At 47.9% G+C, this 17,001-nt stretch overlaps 4 protein-coding genes across 4 annotated transcripts; 1 reads left to right on the forward strand and 3 right to left on the reverse strand.

Annotated features, from left to right (window-relative positions):
* The first annotated feature begins 373 nt into the window (after window positions 1–373).
* Window positions 374–3,149, forward strand: pdxp (pyridoxal (pyridoxine, vitamin B6) phosphatase). The gene is made up of 2 exons (XM_037483248.2): window positions 374–1,287; window positions 2,159–3,149. The coding sequence occupies exons 1-2, from the start codon at window positions 690–692 to the stop codon at window positions 2,503–2,505; spliced, it is 945 nt and encodes a 314-aa protein (XP_037339145.1). The 5' UTR covers window positions 374–689; the 3' UTR covers window positions 2,506–3,149.
* Window positions 3,150–3,509: 360 nt separating this feature from the next.
* Window positions 3,510–5,867, reverse strand: kgd4 (alpha-ketoglutarate dehydrogenase subunit 4). Its single transcript, XM_037483250.2, has 5 exons — window positions 5,520–5,867; window positions 5,273–5,402; window positions 4,311–4,374; window positions 3,896–4,086; window positions 3,510–3,639 (listed from the first exon to the last, which is right to left on the reverse strand). Exons 2-5 carry the CDS (start codon window positions 5,324–5,326, stop codon window positions 3,622–3,624), a joined length of 327 nt encoding a protein of 108 aa, XP_037339147.2. The 5' UTR covers window positions 5,327–5,402; window positions 5,520–5,867; the 3' UTR covers window positions 3,510–3,621.
* Window positions 5,868–6,829: 962 nt separating this feature from the next.
* Window positions 6,830–9,687, reverse strand: LOC119225362 (betaine--homocysteine S-methyltransferase 1-like). Its single transcript, XM_037483168.2, has 8 exons — window positions 9,469–9,687; window positions 8,849–8,981; window positions 8,584–8,696; window positions 8,306–8,497; window positions 8,077–8,224; window positions 7,713–7,895; window positions 7,322–7,550; window positions 6,830–7,206 (listed from the first exon to the last, which is right to left on the reverse strand). The coding sequence occupies exons 1-8, from the start codon at window positions 9,484–9,486 to the stop codon at window positions 7,029–7,031; spliced, it is 1,194 nt and encodes a 397-aa protein (XP_037339065.1). The 5' UTR covers window positions 9,487–9,687; the 3' UTR covers window positions 6,830–7,028.
* A 123-nt stretch (window positions 9,688–9,810) lies between these two features.
* LOC119225361 (betaine--homocysteine S-methyltransferase 1-like) lies at window positions 9,811–12,050 on the reverse strand. Its single transcript, XM_037483165.2, has 8 exons — window positions 11,901–12,050; window positions 11,538–11,670; window positions 11,343–11,455; window positions 11,060–11,251; window positions 10,801–10,948; window positions 10,534–10,716; window positions 10,214–10,442; window positions 9,811–10,126 (listed from the first exon to the last, which is right to left on the reverse strand). The coding sequence occupies exons 1-8, from the start codon at window positions 11,916–11,918 to the stop codon at window positions 9,937–9,939; spliced, it is 1,206 nt and encodes a 401-aa protein (XP_037339062.1). The 5' UTR covers window positions 11,919–12,050; the 3' UTR covers window positions 9,811–9,936.
* Between the last annotated feature and the right edge of the window lie 4,951 nt (window positions 12,051–17,001).

Consider the following 17,001-nt stretch of genomic DNA (forward strand, 5'->3'; position numbering starts at 1 on the left):
GCAAACCGTCAGGGTGCAGGCAGAGCATTTCATAACTATGGCTTTGTCCCCATGGGTCTTTGTGCTAGTGAGTGGGACGGAATTCAACACGGTGGCCCAAAGAGCGCCGGTTGGTCGATGAGGGTGAATTAGTTCAGCCACACAATGTAGGCTGGATTCTGACCATGTAGTGCTCTGTTAGTAGGAGTCAGAACCTTTTTATTATAAGGTTTTAGTGTAAGAAGCACATTGATACTTGCATTCAAGCAAAGGATTTGAATCTGGATCTTCTACAATTCTATATTTATATTCGGCGTAGTTACTGTAGACTTATAATTATGTTAAAAACATTTTTTTTAAATGAATTCAGATTTTTCACATAATCCTCCATCATCCGACAGGGGGCGCGCAATGTATTTATTAGCGGACGTCGCTTATAGAAGGCTAGTGACACACACGCACCTGATTGGTTAAAGCGCGGCCGTTCGATTGGTCGGTATGAACACAGTGGGCGTGGCTTAACGTCAATGTTTACGTAGCCCGCTGTCCGCGTATGTAAGCGCAACCGGGGACACTGCGATGGGATTTGATTGACCATTGATTTGTTTTCGTCCCGTTCCACCAGCGGTCGTTGGCACACGATGCACCCCCCGTCGACATGGGGAGTCACTAGCAGCTGAAACACGGAGGAGACCGCGGACAAAGCCGGGATGGCGGGCGCTTTTGGGCTCAAAGGCTGCCAGAAAATTCGAGGTCCGCAGATAAGAAATCTGCTCGAGGCGAAGGACTGCATCCTCCTCGACTGCGACGGCGTGATATGGCACGGGGAGACGGCGGTGACGGGCGCCGCCAAGGCGGTGAGCTCGCTGATACGGCGCGGCAAAAACGTCGTGTTCGTCACCAACAACTGCACCAGGCCCCGCGAGAGCTACGTGCACAAGTTCTACCGGCTGGGCTTCACCGACGTGACGCTGGAGCAGATCTTCAGCTCGTCGTACTGCTCGGCTCTCTACCTGCGGGACGTCGTCAAGGTCCGCGGACAGGTGTACGTGATGGGCTGCGACGGGCTGCGCGTGGAGCTGGAGGGGGCCGGCGTCTCCTGCGTGGAGGAGGCGGACGAACCGGGCGCCACCATCTACGACTGCGCCCTGGCTCCGGACGTCAAGGCGGTGCTGGTGGGACATGACGACAAACTGACTTTTCTCAAACTGGCCAAAGCGTCGTGCTACCTGAGGGACCCTGACTGTCTGTTCCTGGCCACCGACAACGACCCCTGGCACCCTCTGTCGGGTGGACGGATACTGCCAGGTAATGGCGGTGATGCGGCTGCGCCTGTTGACGTGGTGTATACATGTAGATCGCCGACGTGGGCCCATGGGCCCGAGAGGTCAGCGCGAGCCGCGGTCTGCAGTGTTTGACACGTATCAGGGAAATAGTTCCCTCTATGATAATAATGAATTCCCACTATTTGTCGATATTAACATCTTAATCAGAGTCCAAACCCTCTTGTAAAAACGCACCGCTCAGCCGTTAACGGTGAAATAGTTCGTTACTGAAGCTCATCACGCTGTCACGCTTTCCGTTTTAGTGGAACTTGGATTGGTCTTATTGTAAGAAGCTAAACATTCACCATGGACAAGGGCGATCAAGCTTTTTTTTTAAACCAACTCCCATTAAATATAGGCAATTTATTGAAAGTGATTGTGCGTGTGTGTGTTTTACCCGTCAAAGTGAGTCCAACCTTTGGCAGAGCTGTGCTGTGACGTGGAGGTGTGTGGAGGTTTCAGAAGCATGAGACTCCTGATTCTAGGTGCATCTCTGCTGCGGTAAACATTTCACTTGGTCTCGAATACAAACAGGGATGGCGGTCACTGTGCTGGAATACCCATGGCTCAATTGAGCCATTCTTCTGCACCCCGCTCCTATCCCATCCACAGAGCACACGCAGCAGCTTTATCACAGTACAGAACCCAAGTACCGCCCGGCCTAAGGTCTGTCTGCTGGATGGGACACTTTCATTTCGGCCTCCCTTTCTCTCCTTTGTTGTTTTTCTGCTGCCTCCGAACTGGCCCTGCCGGGTTGTAAGCGCGGGGTGAGACTGATCAGAGACTAGGCCACGCCCACTAGAAAGTTGTTTCACTGATCTAACTGATTTTTGTATCATCTTCACCTCTGCAAGGTTCCGGGTCCCTCACTGCGGCCCTGGAGGTGTCCTCGGGCCGCAAGGCCACCGTGATCGGCAAGCCGAGCCGCTTCATGTTCGAGTGCATCTCCAGCCAGTTCAGCGGGGTGGAGCCCGCCAAGTGCCTGATGATCGGGGACCGCCTGGAGACGGACATGCTGTTCGGGTCCAACTGCGGCCTCGACACCATGCTCACCCTCACCGGCGTGTCTCAGCTCGAGGACGCCCACGAGTACAGGGACGGCGACCTGGCCGCCAACCGCGGCCTGGTGCCCGACTACGTGGTGGACTCCATCGCCGACTTCCTGACGGCTTTCGAGGAAGTGGACGAACAGAGCGATTGACGGGAGTCTCCCGTCGCCTAGCAACGATTTGCTTCTGCTGCAAGTGCAATGTTTAGTCTGGCGTACCTATCCACAATCATCCAAAAAAAACAGAAACGCCCCTCAGCTGTTCATAGAATACTCACAGAATACTCCAGTAATCCAGTGTGTACCTCAGTGTTTAGTGTTGTGCCCATTTGTCTCTTGGCAGTTGCTGTAGGTGTTGATATTACTCTACGAATATACTGCACTTTCCCCTCCATAGAGTTCACAGGTAGTGTTTGATTAGTTTTGGGAACCCAGAGGTATTTTTGTAAAGCCATGAATTGTTCTATAACGGCATTCATGTAATTATTTTTTTTCCCCTCAGAGGCAGACATGGACTTACTAAGGCATGTCTTAAATTCATGGCAAGAGGAGACTATAAATAAACCGCTTTCCTCGGCTCTGGAGACTTGAGATAACTCTCTGCCAGTCTGAGCGGCGAACGTTCACCTCTCCTCGCGTCTGTTTGTGCCAATAGTCACTGGAGAGCTTACCGGATCTCATAGTTAGAAAAACACCGGTCATAGCGCTCTGTTGTGGAATGTCGATGTTGTTGATGTTTGCCATATAGAGCATGCCAGCGACGGTAAACAATAAAGCACCTGAAAACAAATCCTGAACACGTGGCTCGTGTGTTGAAGGCGTTCTCTGCCGGTCATGTGCCTACGGGTTCCACATCGAGCACGATAAGAACGCCACAATCGAAATACAATATGTTCTTTTAATGAATTCCATCCAGCAGACTCACTCAACAGTACCATTGCAACTCGATAGCCGAGGCTCTCGGGCCGCTTGGGTTCGAACAAACGTATCGGTTTAGTGTGAATCTCAGGGAAATGCACCTTCCCATTATTGGGAATTTAGGGGGTCTGATTTAGGTGAGGTGGCATTGCAAGTGAGGCACACATGAGAGGAAAAATCAGAAACCGTCAAAACCAAAAAATATACAACTAGGATAGAAACAAATATGTACATCTTAACCAGCTTTAACCAATACTTTATTCTACATCATGTGGCAATAGGTTGAGCAGCCGAATGGAGTTGAAGACACACAGAAAAGGACCCTGATTGCGGTGATCGAGTCGCTTCGTGTCATTCTGGTCCGCCACGCTGTGAAGAAACAAAACAGAATACAGATCTGAAAAAAAACTAACAAATGTGACATAAGAGCTCCTCAATATTGGCAATGTAGATAAAACTTTGAGGTGGAAATTCTCCGCTTTCTGAAACATGTGAAATGTTGATAAGATTTCTTCCAATCGGTCCATTACATTTCTGTAACCAATGGTTACGGAGGTTGATCTTACATCCAGGACAAAGGTTGTGCTCTGAAACATACCCAAGGATCAAAGGCCCCCCCCCTCACCTGGATGTACTCCATCTCTTCGGCTGCCATTGGTCTCCTGCGGTACCTCGCAGGTAGTAGCTGAATAGAGGCCAGAGAATCTGGGGTGCCAGAAAGTGGGGTTAAAGGTGCATGAGGTCGTGATGACGGAGGCGGCGTCGGCGTGCTGTGCGGGGAGACGTTAACTGCAAATGCTTTCAAAGCCTCTTCAGCTGGAAATGGAAAGAAGAAGAAGAAGAAGAAGAAGAAGAAAAGTCAGTCAACGTCACTTATGACGGCAACTCAAGAAGCACCGAGCACAATTCAAGGGCAAAGATTCAAATGAATTTAATGCTTGCTTAATGTTTCTTAAAACACGGAACAACTGAAGGTTACAGAATCCGCTGGATCACCAGGAGCCGTTTTTATAGTTAACATTCAATGTCGCCATGCTCACCATTGGGTCGTTGAAGGTCTTGTCGCTTGGGGAACTTGATCAGAGGAGCGCGAGGCCGAACAGCCTGTAAAAAAAGAAAAAAAAGCTTCGTTTTAATCTTCAACATTAAGTACAAAGAGAGGGATTACCTCGGTAACATCTAACAACCTATACATTTAACCCTTTAATGTATTACTCATATTTGTTTTGGTGCGTGGGAGTATTCCACTGGTTTTTAATTGTGTGATAGAAGCATCACTCTATCATGATGACTGTGACGGGTCACAATGTGGATCTGATAACAGTGACTTATGTTTCACTATTGCTGCAACGACCAAAAACGCATCGACAGACTGAGATGAATAGCCCAAGGGCCAAGGCCAAAAAAGGGGGCCCCCGTACCAGCCTCCAAGGGCTTTCTGATTATTGACGAACAACAGTATCCAGTTTGCACACCAACCAACCAAAACAAGCGGTTAGATGCAGTCCCCATAACGCTGGACATATATGTTTCTATATTTACTGGGATACAGATGTTTAAAACCCCTTTAGATACAGTGTCTTTGCCATTGAGCAAGCGAAACTAAAAACGTCCATGTTTACACCGAGCGACGTTCAAAGTGAACCGACAACAAGTCCCCTCATCCTCCGCTCCCTCCATCCCCGTACATACGTTATCTGATGCTAAGCTAACACGAATCACACTTCATGCTAACAGCGACTCGGTCCAACAGCTGCGTCAAAATGTCAGCGAGCGCTTATGTAGATTTAGACTGTAAATTCGTTTTTCTTGTGCTGTCTCAACACGGTTAAACAAGGACACCAACAAGGGTACGCCTGTGTTTGTTTCAGCCAAAGGGCTCTTCTAAAACAGGTTATACACGGTGAAGGACGACGAGGGAGGGTCGTTTCCCACCAACAGCGTGAATCGGACCTCAACACACTGTCGTCTGCGCTAGTGTGGATCTCTGGAGCACTGTTACCTGGATGACTCGGGCTGCGGGTGCTGCCATCTTGGAGCTGACTTTGCTCCCCATGACGACCCCGCTGGTTCACTTCCGGTTTGAAGAGGCTCCCCGTAGCTGCCGAATGACACCACAAGATGGCGCTGCGCTGTTGACGTAAACGGTTAACGTAAACGGTCTTGGCGTAACACGCACAGTGGTCCACGGGATGCGGGTTATGGGGAATGGCGCAGGGGGGTGGGAAGGGGATATAATGCCTCCTTACGTATAGCCTCCTCTTTACACCTCTGTGGAAACGGCCGTCAGATTGATTGACCCAGCGGTTGTCCTTCGAGGTCAAATCCTCAGGCCAGTCAATCCATACTGCAGCCTTATCACTCCGGGTTGCGAGTTAGCCTCCTGTGAAAAGAGGACATACAAAATAGACCAATGCAATACTTTAATCTACTGTAAAGTACAAACAGTCGAAGGCAAATGAGGTCTCAGAGCCTTTCATCCTCCATTAAGCTACTGAAAGTCTGTGTGATACCAAAACAATCCAATACAAGACTAGTGTGCTATAGCAAAGACCAATATCTTTGTATCTACTCCGTCTGGATGAAAATAAGGTCAAGTAAATCTTGTCCAATCAACGACGAGTAAAGGGGCAGAGATTGTTTATAAGGAAAGATGTGTCACCAGCAGAAAACACACCGTCAGAAATAAGCACAAATCTCTCGCGCCGCATTGCAAACACGCAGTAAGTACTTTTCATAGAATATATAAACGTAAAATCAACCCAAACTATGATTACAGCACAGCCTATAGAAAGTGTAATATAATATAGCGTTTTTTCCATAAGGCAACCGAATATTATTTTTCATTTGAGTTTTCCCTGTCTGGTTTATGTGAATTTTGTTTTCATTTGGTGATAGCAGTAGGATTCCTGAACGAGGAGGACGAGAGTACGTTATTTAGTTAATACACGTATCTTTAATAATTTGATACAAAGGTTTAAACCTTTGAGCATGTAATACTGTTGATGACGTCTCGTATGCTTGCCTTTTGAACCCACAACTCACAAAACCTTTCAAATAATAAAAGACAACAAGAAGAGAAGAGAAGATCTTTAACAAGAAATTGATTAACTCAATATACATATGTAGTGGAGCATCTTTCCCAATATGCTCTTTGTACTTGCGGTCAGTCTAATGTGTGCAATGACATCACAACAACGCCATCTGCTGGATTCCTCATTCATTGCAGGATTCCCAAAGCCGTTTAGTGAAATTTCAAATTCATAAACAATACAGCTCATCTCAACCCTTCAACCACAGTGCGACTTGGGGATTTACAAACCCTGGTACAATTTTCTTTATATATGACATAATGTTGCCTTACTATTATTGGCCCAATTATTAAATTCAACTGATGAATGCATTGAAGCTTTGCTCCATTTTGACATGCTAAAGTCTATTTATCCCTGCATAACAATAATAAATACGTAGTGCCGTGCTGTCATGATCATCCCATACCAAAAGATTATGCAACTAATTAACAACCTCCCATTCACAGCAAGAAGATACATCAGTCGGGTGAACAATTACAATTTAATTAGACCTCCATTTATTAAACAAAGTTGTCCAGAGTCATGAAAAACAAAACTGATTCCAATATAAACATGGGCCGATTCTTAACTTGATACTGCGCATATAGTGCATTCTGCTATAGCGTCGGCAGCTGCACCCGACTGGGGTTTGAACCCAGGCCTTCTTGCCAGCTGCGTGGCTGAGACTCAGTGGGTCTTTGACCTGTCGAACAGCTGCTTGAGTTGGTCATGAGAGGTGGCCTCCTTCTGCTGCATGAGATCATTGTGGCCCTTGGTGACACCCCAGCTGTCTGGGCAAGACATGGAGGGACACAGGGGGCGACCAGAGGCTGGCTTCAGGTTCTCCCAGTAGTCACGGCGGGCTCTAGAAGAGACAAAAGGCCACACCAGTCAGTACCTAGTCAGAAAGAGCTGTTTTCTTTTTTACATTTTAGGGTGCATGATTACAGTACTCAGTGATAGAAAGTCTCTCTTCTGACCTGGCTCTGACCCAGGGCTTGGTGTGCATCTCCAGACCGGCACCCCAGTTGCCGTGCTTCTCTGACGCAGCAGGGAGGACGCCCCTCTCGGCGGCCAGCTCCTCTGCCACCGCCCTGATGTGGTACGGCTCGAATCCACAGCAGCCGCCGATGAAGAGGATGCCAGCGTTGAAGGCCTCTCTGGCGTACTTGTGCATGTCCCACCGCGACAGGATCCTGGGCTCCAGACCTGACGGGAGATTTGTACACATTACACCCCATAACTGAGGTTTGCTTTTGGCGACCTTGCCGCCGTGGGATGCGGGAGGTTTGCATGTGCACATGGAGAAAGTACTTATTTTTAAGGTGTAACGTTATATGTTTAAATGAAAATGCCAAGCGGTTTCATTACCAAAGGGGAATTCTGGCAGGTCGATGAAACCCTGACAGTTGCAGTCGGGGGTGTGGTATGCCAGGGGCTGCACCATGTAATGAGCCTTCAGTCCGGCCTTCTCCACTCCCTCCTTCATCATCTTGACAGCTTTCACACAGGTCATGGGGTCAAAGTGGCAGTTGACGCCAACAATCTGGGCACCTACAAGTGGAACATGCATTGGCAGGGTTAGGTTAGCTGTGACTAATGAGCAGAGGAGGACAACACTTTCGAAGAGACAGAACCAACTGCTGTCACGGTTCTAGGGTTTGAGATCTAAGAGACTTTAAAGTTGCATTTCCTGGGCGGTGCTCACGGGTGCGTTAAAGGACACTGTACCCACCGGCTTTGACCAGCCGGACGGCACACTCTGCAGGTGGCACGCCGTGCATGTCTCCCTCCGGTCCGATGCACATGGAAGCAGCCACAGGCTTCCCGGTCTCCTTCAGCACCTCCACGGCCCACACGGCCTCCTCAACATGCTCAAAGTACTGCAGGACAGACACACGTCCCACTCAACAAAGGGCTTAAAGTGAGGGTTGAGATCATTCACGGCAGAAAGTCATCTGTACCTCTGCAATCAGGAAGTCCACGTTTTTCTTCATGAACACGTCAAGCTGTTTCTTCAGGATGCCTTTCACCTCCGTCTCACTCTTGCAGCTCAGGTAGGACGGAGTCTGACACACTCCTCCGGCAACCAGAGCGTCGCCCTCGTTGGCGACCTCCCGGGCCAAATCGCAGGCGGCCTCGTTGATCTGAGCTCCCTGCGGGACGGAAGAGACATCGTGGGCAAAACCAGACCAAACCGGCTTATTCTTGGGCGAGTGGTGCTGCGTCCAATGGGGCCTACAGTGAAGGTGAGCTTGTTGCCCCTGTTCTCCAGTTTGTCGTCGCTGGCGTAGAAGGTGAAGGTCTGCATGACGTTGGCCCCGGCCCTCAGGAACTCCCTGTGCAGCTGCCGCACTGAAGTCACCAAAAAGACCAACGCACGATAAGGCGACCGGACGAGCACATCCATCTACACCGTGACGCGCGCCGCACAAGCAGAGGCCATCAGCAGGGATCGCGAAGAAGCAGCATTTGGAGGAGAATGAGCGCGGCTCTCGCTCTCTCACCTGCTTCCGGGTGCTCCGCGGCGGCTTCCGGCGTCCACGGGCCGGCCTTCACGTAGCCCCTCTTCTCCAGGGCGAACACGAAGCCTCCATCGCCGATCACCACCTCCCCGGCGTCGAGGCGCTCCAAGATTCCCTGAGGAGACGAGTGTGAGCGCAGAGGGATGGAGGTTTACGGGACAGATGCTGACGCACCACTTGATAGGGCGAAGGCCCCACCTCTATTTCGGACCGGACTCGGTTTAATTGAGTGAGAGAAATATGCATCATGCCTCATGCAGGACTCCAAATTGACCCCGCCCCCCCCTGTCCCCCCCCCGTCCCCCTCGTGTGACGCAGAGGCATCGAGAAAGCAGCACATGTGCCGTCAGAGAGCAGCTGCACGGCTCCCGTTCACTGATAGATCAGAACTTTTGGATTCCCACACGTGGGCTTTAACATTAAAAGTTTCACTTGACTTTGTTCATACACTTCAGACCAGGTCAGTGAAATGTACAGTGTGAACTGAGCTAAACTAGATTATAATAACTGTGATGTTCATCATGTGTCATGAGCTGAAAAGAAAAAGCTTTCACAAAGTCCTTTTCCATAACATCCCCAACACATAAACTAGACAAACATACCTTCTTTGATGGTGCCATAATCCTGCAGTCGTGTGGACCCCCGTACTACTCAGACTTTGAGAGGCTGAAGCGACACTGGAGAGGAGCAGGAGCCCCCTATAAATCTATCTGAAGCAGGGGAGGGGTCCCAAACGGGAGCCGCTCTGATTGGCAGCAGGCAAAATGACACAACCCCAATGTTTACACGTCTCCCCCTCCTCTCGTTGACAGAGTGAGAGTATTGTGAGAGTGTCCCGCTTCGGGACCGGTCCCATCGGGGGATGGAGTCCCTTCTAAATCCATGCACATGTCAAATGTGTCACGTTCAACAGTCCAACAGCACTCATTCCACACCGACACCAATAAAGTGACAAATTCAGGTTTATTGTAGGGGGGGGGTTTACAAAGTACTCCACAAGTGGAGCATCGCTGTTACAAGTGCTTTTTCATCCTTGGACTGGACTCGGAAAAGACTCCTCTCTCCTGTCCTCATGTGGAGGACTTGGCCTTCTTCTGCCTCTCCAGCACGTGCTTCATTTCCTGACTGCTGGTGGCCTCTTTGTGCTGCAGCAGGTCGGCGTGGCCCTTGGTCACGCCCCAGCTCTCCGGCGTGGACAGGGACGGGCACTTGGGCCGACCGGATGCAGGAGCTAAATTCTCCCAGTAGTCCCGACGGGCCCTAGATGGGGGGGGCACAGACACAGGATAAGCACAAGAAGAGATGCATGCGTGTGTTTCAGTATTTTGAATATTTTGTCTGGTTTACCTGGCTCGGACCCAGGGTTTGGTGTGCATCTCCAGACCAGCACCCCACATTCCATGTTTCTCTGAGCCAGGGACCACGATCCCTCTCTCGGGGGCCAGCTCCTCTGCTATGGCCCTGATGTGGTAGGGCTCAAATCCACAGCAGCCCCCGATGAAGCGGATGCCAGCCTTGTAGGACTCTCTGGCGTACTTATGCATGTCCCAGCGGGTCAGGATTCTGGGCTCAAGGGCTGAGGAAGTTAAGTGGAGACAACTTTTGAGAAACTACAGACTACTTGGTTTTGATTCATTTTTTTTTTATATCCGAGCACAAGGCAATACCGAAAGGGAATTCTGGCAGGTCGATGAATCCCTGACAGTTGCAGTCGGGGGTGTGGTAAGCCAGCGGCTGCACCATGTAGTGAGCCTTCAGCCTGGCCTTCTCCACTCCCTCCTTCATCATCTTCACGGCTTTCACACAGGTCATGGGGTCAAAGTGGCAGTTGACCCCCACAATCTGGGCACCTGGAGAAGAGAGTGAAATGGTCATTGCCGTATCAGATAACGCAGCCGACGCCACGCTACAGAAACGCGCGGGTATTCTCGTACCGGCCTTCACCAGCCTGACGGCACAGTCGCCGGGTGAGACGCCGTGCATGTCTCCCTCCGGTCCGATGCACATGGAGGCGGCCACGGGCTTCCCGCTGGTCTTCAGCACCTCCACGGCCCACACGGCCTCCTCCACATGCTCGAAGTACTGCGGGGCGAGAGAAAAAAACGCCGTCACCACCACGGCGCCCGGTCGTTCCAAACCGATCCCATTTCAGATGTAAGGCCACAGGACCCAGGAAACCAGATGCGCCTCCACCTCGGCTATCAGGAAGTCCACGTTCTTCTTCATGAACACGTCCAGCTGTTTCTTAAAGATGGCCTTCACATCTGTCTCACTCTTGCAGCTCAGGTAGGACGGAGTCTGACACACGCCACCGGCCACCATGGCGTCTCCTTCACTGGCTACTTCCCTCGCCAGGTCACAGGCCGCCTCGTTGATTTGTGCCCCCTGAGAGAACATCACAGTTGAAGGCCATTAGTACGGGGGGGGGTAGAGTGGTGTTTGCTGTAAGCGGTGGCTGCTGTAGCTGGGTTCTCACAGTGATTCTCAAGTCCTGCCCCCTGTTCTCCAGTTTGTCGTCGCTGGCGTAGAAGGTGAAGGTCTGCATGACGTTGGATCCTGCCCTCAGGAACTCCCTGTGCAGCTGCCGCACTGATGGAACCGCGCGTGTTTAAAGCTTTTAGTTTTGCCCCCGTGTTGGGTTTTGAGGACAGCGTGTGGGTGTCTGTCTTACCGGCCTCGGGGTGTGTGACGGTAGCCTCCGGGGTCCAAGGCCCGGCCTTCACGTAGCCTCTCTTCTCCAGAGCGAACACGAAACCCCCATCGCCGATCACCACCTCCCCGGAATTCAGGCGCTCGATGATACCCTGCGGTTGAGAGAAAATAGTTCCGACGTGGTCTGTGTGTTGCCTTTGGATTCGAGCACTACATCACCTACTTATAGGTCCCACTTAAAACCCGCACTGACAACATTTCCATCAGAACAGCACGACCTGTCAACCAACAGGGCATCTACAACCCACAGCAAATACTTATAATACATGTCTGAAGTCTCTTTAGAATAAGAAAATTCAGATTCACATATCAGTTCATTTACCTTCTTGACTGGTGCCATCTCTTCTTCCCGGTTTCAGTTCAAGCACTTGGTAACAGCGAACCCCTTTTTCGGCCCGAAGAGTGCAGAGAGTTGGCCCTCGCCAGCTTTATACCAGCTGCAAGGGTATGGGAGGATTTGATTTTGTTGCCAAAAACTCATGTATAATTGCTAAATCTCTGTTTGGACATTGTGCAACCCGGTTTGGCTCATAGATCAATGAAGAAAATACAGCAGCAGTCAATTCAGGTAAGACAGGGACATCTGTTACAGAGAGTAATGTGCCTTTAATCATTCAAAAAGATCAAACATTTGTGCTGTATTTTAAACAAAAGTTTGGTTACTTTTGGGCCACAGTGAAGCCTAACATATTAAAAAAGGTATTGTTTAAAATTGCAGGGTTTACTTTGAGAATATAAATCATTTTCCTGCAAGTGAGCATTTGGTACAATTTAATACATTTTTATTGGTTTACTAGCCTGGTGACATCCAACCAAATCCTCCAGATGTTCGCCTCCTTTGACCCTGAAAAGGTCAATAAAACCCAGTGTCCTCACAGTTTGAACCATCTGCAAAGCCTGAAGAGATAAGCCCGCATTATGCGCCTCTGCCCAGTACTTGCAGGTTTTGAGACCGATAAGGGTGGTTTCTGAATCGTAATATTTTACAAAGGAGCTACTACACAACTATTACCAAAGCGAAAAATGTAAAAATGCTACAGCCCCACTTCCACCATGGTGAGAATTTCTCATACTTGTCAAATAGTAAATTCAAGGTTTTTTGGGGCTTTGCACTTTCCTTTTCTTGCCAAAGGACATTGGGATTGACCTTTTCATATTTCTTCAATTGCCTCTTTTAGACAGAGCAATGAAAACAAGAAATTCATGTGGTTGCTTTCTTTTGGTGGATCCATTTAAATAACTCAGTCCAACATCTCTGAACCAGAAACCAGTGTAAAACAACACCGCTGCAGATGGAGTTTTCCAGGTTAACCAGTAACACCTCCTGCTGTGCCCACGTCATTGGCCCTATTTATTTTGTGGACCTGTCCGCTCTGGGTCTAGCCAGTTTCAGGGGGACTGTTAGAGATAGGCCTCTCTCGGGTGTTTATCAACATGGGTCAAAGTTCAGAAAACGCCTCCAATCTATAGTTCACTACAGGGTTTCGTCAGCATGTTTTGGAGTCACTGATAGCACGTTACCCGGCTGTTGATCCAGGGGAACTGTCCTCAGAAGTGTCACATCCTAAAAATGGTTTCCTGCATCAGTTTGCAAAAGTCTCTAAGCTGGGCCTTTAAGGAAAATAAAGATGTTAATAGTTATGATATCCATGATGGGCTCTGAAACAAACAAAATAATATTTGTATAAAAGGACTGGGACTGAGTTTTAGACGGTTACCTAACCCATGCAGCCCAAAACCAAACGTTTAAAAGTGACCTAAAACGGTTCCTCACAGCTGGTTGGAAGGCGATGGCTGTCTGCTTATCATCACTTACACTCAAATGTAAAACATAGTTTGCCCTCACTGTCAACTTGCTGTATTTTGTATTTTTGGATGTTACGGTGTAGAAATAGCTCAAGTGTCAGTGAAGTGCTGAGGGAAGCAGCTATGTCAGAAGAGACCAAAACCCAGCATGCATACTCTGAAGAGAGCTCAACCAAAGGGGCCGCTGCTCACTTAGTGGCTCATGAAAACACAAACAAGCTTAGGATGACAAACTCTATTCTATAAAGGGACTTCTTTCTGCCATTGATTAAACTTATTTTGGATTTAGACCTTTTTTTTTTTTGTTTCCCCTCTCCCTGCTTGTGGTTGAACTATAAATCCAGTTCTGTGAACTCTTTATATCTACCATATCCCATTACTGCTGAGTTATTCCAGCTATTCCAATTCCAGTATCAGGTGTTGATCAGCAGCTGTACTGAGTCACTTCTTTCTTTTTGCAGCCACAACTACTTCTCGCAGGCTGAGACTGACCCTGAGGCCCTCCGTGAGGTTGTGTGACTGAAGGCTGAAGCTAAGGGTGGAGGGGCCGACCTGCGGGGGGGGGGGGGCTATTATGGTTGAATGGCTGAGAAACGGGACACATTTGCTCTGCAAAAGTGCGCGGGCCCGGCTCCTTCTGCTGGGACACGCATTTGTTGTGTGGGTGACCTCAGCCGATAAGTTCAGGTTAACTATTAACTCCTAACCAACTGATAAGAAGTCTTGCTCTTTTGGTCAGCTGGAAACACAAGTAGGACAGAGAGATGTTGTTGAACCACCCCAACATGAGTATATGTGTTTGAATTGTGTTCCCGATGTCATCAGTCTGCAACTAAATGTGCACTAAGCGCACCTCATACACATCGTAGTCAGATCTGTTTGCACTGCATCAATCATAACTTCTTCTTAAGGTGTTTAATGTACTAACATTCAATTATACTGTGTCATACTACTTTGAGACACAAGAGGTCCCACTCGCACACTACTTGTAATCAGGGCAGTATTTTTTTTTCCTCGTGCACACTTGAAACAGTTGATACAACTTATTGCAAAAATGTGTCCACGTATCACCTGATTGACAGATTTTCGGCACATCAGATCACTTGAATTGATTTGTTTTCCACAGCTACACAAATTGCTCCACATACATTTTGTGACACACACATGAAGTAGGGAGAGGGATGCTTTGATCCAACCGACCTCACTATGAAAAGCGGTGAGGGTGGATTTTCATACACTACTTCTGTACTTTGCCTCTTGGTGAGAGGGTTTACGGAGACGTTTCTTTTAACTGCTCCATTGAATCTCAAGACTTCGAGGAAAACCCAAGAACTGTTCCTGAATATACACAAAAAGGAACATATGTCATCAACTTGATGAGTGGAAATAAAATTCTGGGCTTCCATGTTTGCGGATCATTGATTTGCTCTATTTAATTAAATCACGGCCTTTCGGCTTGCGAAACGCATTCTTGAGCAATGAGCCTCTTCAAATATCAGTTAGATGTGGGCTGCTGCTCCTTTGTTTGTTAGCAACCGCAGTCGTGTTGTCCACATTTCATGAAGTCACCTGCATCCAACCGGTTGTGTTTATTTTGGGGCGAGAAACAAACAGCAGTGTATCGCTGCCGAAGCCAGAATGGCTTTTGAACGTTTGAGAGGCATTTGAGTGCGAACGGGTCGGTGAGATGCTGCTGCGTCTCACATCCCTCCTCACATGTCTCCCGCTTGATTCATCGGTTGAGATTAGAAGGGTTCGTCGAGATAAATTCAATTTGGATAAGCAAAGAGTCAAAATGTTTGTACAACATGTGGCCGAGCCAAAGTCCACCACGGTGCTTTATAACATCACCATATAAGATGATATGTAGTTGAGGTATTTATGACTCAGACACAGATTGAGTCGCTTGCTGTTTTTGTTTACCAGATAAAGTTTCACTCGACTTTGTTATCCCTCATGGGAAAAATGTGTCACAGCAGAGACATCACAGCAGCATTGTGTGTATTCTAAAGTCTATATTTCTAAACACTGACATGCTCGATGGTGAGAGGCCAAACTCCGCTGTGATGCTCGGCTTTGCTCGGGTTTTATGTATTTTCGTCGCATTCACGTCACACTTTATTTTGTATTTATTTACACCATCAAACAGTATACTGATGAGGAATACCCCCCCCCCGCCAAAAAAACAGAAATGATGGATTCCCCTCTCTTTCGTTTCTAAATGTCAGGTCTGTGACCACATTGCTGCCCACTGTATGTTTATGTTTACCTCACTGGACTGGACATTCGAACCCATAATTAGCAGATTCTTTGTTCATAAACTGGCAACACATGGGTGAGACAACAACAGCTATTTGAAAATTAAAGTAAACTACGACTATACAATGCTTTATATGAGAGAAATATCAACATAAAGTTTGTATGTATATGTATGTTTGATATAGAATTGCATGACAACTTCCCTGTACAACTCGAATTATTATATTCCAAAATCTCAACATATGAACTCATTTGTTGACTTACAATCCAAATACAAAGCCCTTGACGCAACAACTTTGAAATATCTGTTAGTCATTTTAGAATCCACACTGATACATATTTAAAGCCCCCTCTGTGGCCAAAACCAGAAGAGCTCCTCTTTAACCATCTACCATTGCAGCATCCCACAGAGGAAATGGGAGCTGGTGTTGACCGGCTGGGAAGAGGAGTCGCTGGGCTTTTTCTTTGTTTTTCGGGCTCTCTAGGCTCGGGAAGAAGTATACACAAAACACAACTTCATGCAGAAAGGATGCATTAAATACCAACGTGGTGGAACTCACAATGTTTGAGTTGCACAGTATATATGGAGGGGAAGCGTTAAACATTGCCTAACATTACTTATGATTGTCTAAACAAAAGAGCATCAAGACAAAGGGGAAATAATCAGATGACAAGATAAGTAATTATATTTCATTCATAACACCCCCCCCCCCCCCCCAGGGCCCTGTTCCTCTGAATTTTGAAAAAAGAGCCCTTCTAAAATATAATGGAACAAGCATGCTCTTCCAAACCTGTCTATAAATGATGCCTTGGTTACTCAGGGGACACTTAACAGAACTGCACAAGTCCTTCATCAATGGACGTGGACCTCCCCCAAGACATTTATGCCAGCCACCATGTGACCCTGTGTACAAACCACACACAAGCTTTCAAAACATGCAGTTGGGGAACCGTGGTCATTCACTGTTCCGCCCAAAGGTACGCTGGTGGAGACACAAGTCAAGTCAAAATGACTTGCTTATGTAAGGTTTTGTGTAGTGGTAAATATGCACCTTTGTATTTAAAAGAAAATTAGATGAGATGATCAACAGGTCACCTCTGGGTGGAGAAAATGTGAAGGTCAGCCGGTCAGCTTGTATTAGCTGAAAGACTAGAAACTACAGGCACCTCTGAAGCTCACAAATCTACCTGTTACTGTTTGGTACACAAACCGTGTATCCAGTAAATCCTTTACTGATAAAAACACGCAATAGTCCACTGTATCTAAACCAATACAAGGACATATTTACTCAATGTGGAGCAGAAACATGTAAACATTAAAATATGATGCACAGTAAAAATAATTTTATTTGCATGAA

This window comes from Pungitius pungitius, chromosome 5 (genome assembly GCF_949316345.1).
Source record: "Pungitius pungitius chromosome 5, fPunPun2.1, whole genome shotgun sequence".
Lineage (NCBI taxonomy): Eukaryota > Metazoa > Chordata > Actinopteri > Perciformes > Gasterosteidae > Pungitius > Pungitius pungitius.

Excerpts from the sequence above, each read along its gene's own strand:
- pdxp (XM_037483248.2), top strand. The coding sequence starts at position 690 with ATGGCGGGCGCTTTTGGGCTCAAAGGCTGCCAGAAAATTCGAGGTCCG. Across the intron at positions 1,288-2,158 it reads GGGTGGACGGATACTGCCAG|GTTCCGGGTCCCTCACTGCG; the intron begins GTAATGGCGGTG and ends CACCTCTGCAAG.
- kgd4 (XM_037483250.2), bottom strand. The coding sequence starts at position 5,326 with ATGGGGAGCAAAGTCAGCTCCAAGATGGCAGCACCCGCAGCCCGAGTC. Across the intron at positions 4,375-5,272 it reads CCGCAGCCCGAGTCATCCAG|GCTGTTCGGCCTCGCGCTCC; the intron begins GTAACAGTGCTC and ends CTTTTTTTACAG. Across the intron at positions 4,087-4,310 it reads AGACCTTCAACGACCCAATG|CTGAAGAGGCTTTGAAAGCA; the intron begins GTGAGCATGGCG and ends TTCCATTTCCAG.
- LOC119225362 (XM_037483168.2), bottom strand. Across the intron at positions 8,697-8,848 it reads CGCGGAGCACCCGGAAGCAG|TGCGGCAGCTGCACAGGGAG; the intron begins GTGAGAGAGCGA and ends TGGTGACTTCAG. Across the intron at positions 8,498-8,583 it reads GCAACAAGCTCACCTTCACT|GGAGCTCAGATCAACGAGGC; the intron begins GTAGGCCCCATT and ends TCCGTCCCGCAG.
- LOC119225361 (XM_037483165.2), bottom strand. Across the intron at positions 11,456-11,537 it reads CGTCACACACCCCGAGGCCG|TGCGGCAGCTGCACAGGGAG; the intron begins GTAAGACAGACA and ends CGGTTCCATCAG. Across the intron at positions 10,949-11,059 it reads TGGACTTCCTGATAGCCGAG|TACTTCGAGCATGTGGAGGA; the intron begins GTGGAGGCGCAT and ends CTCGCCCCGCAG.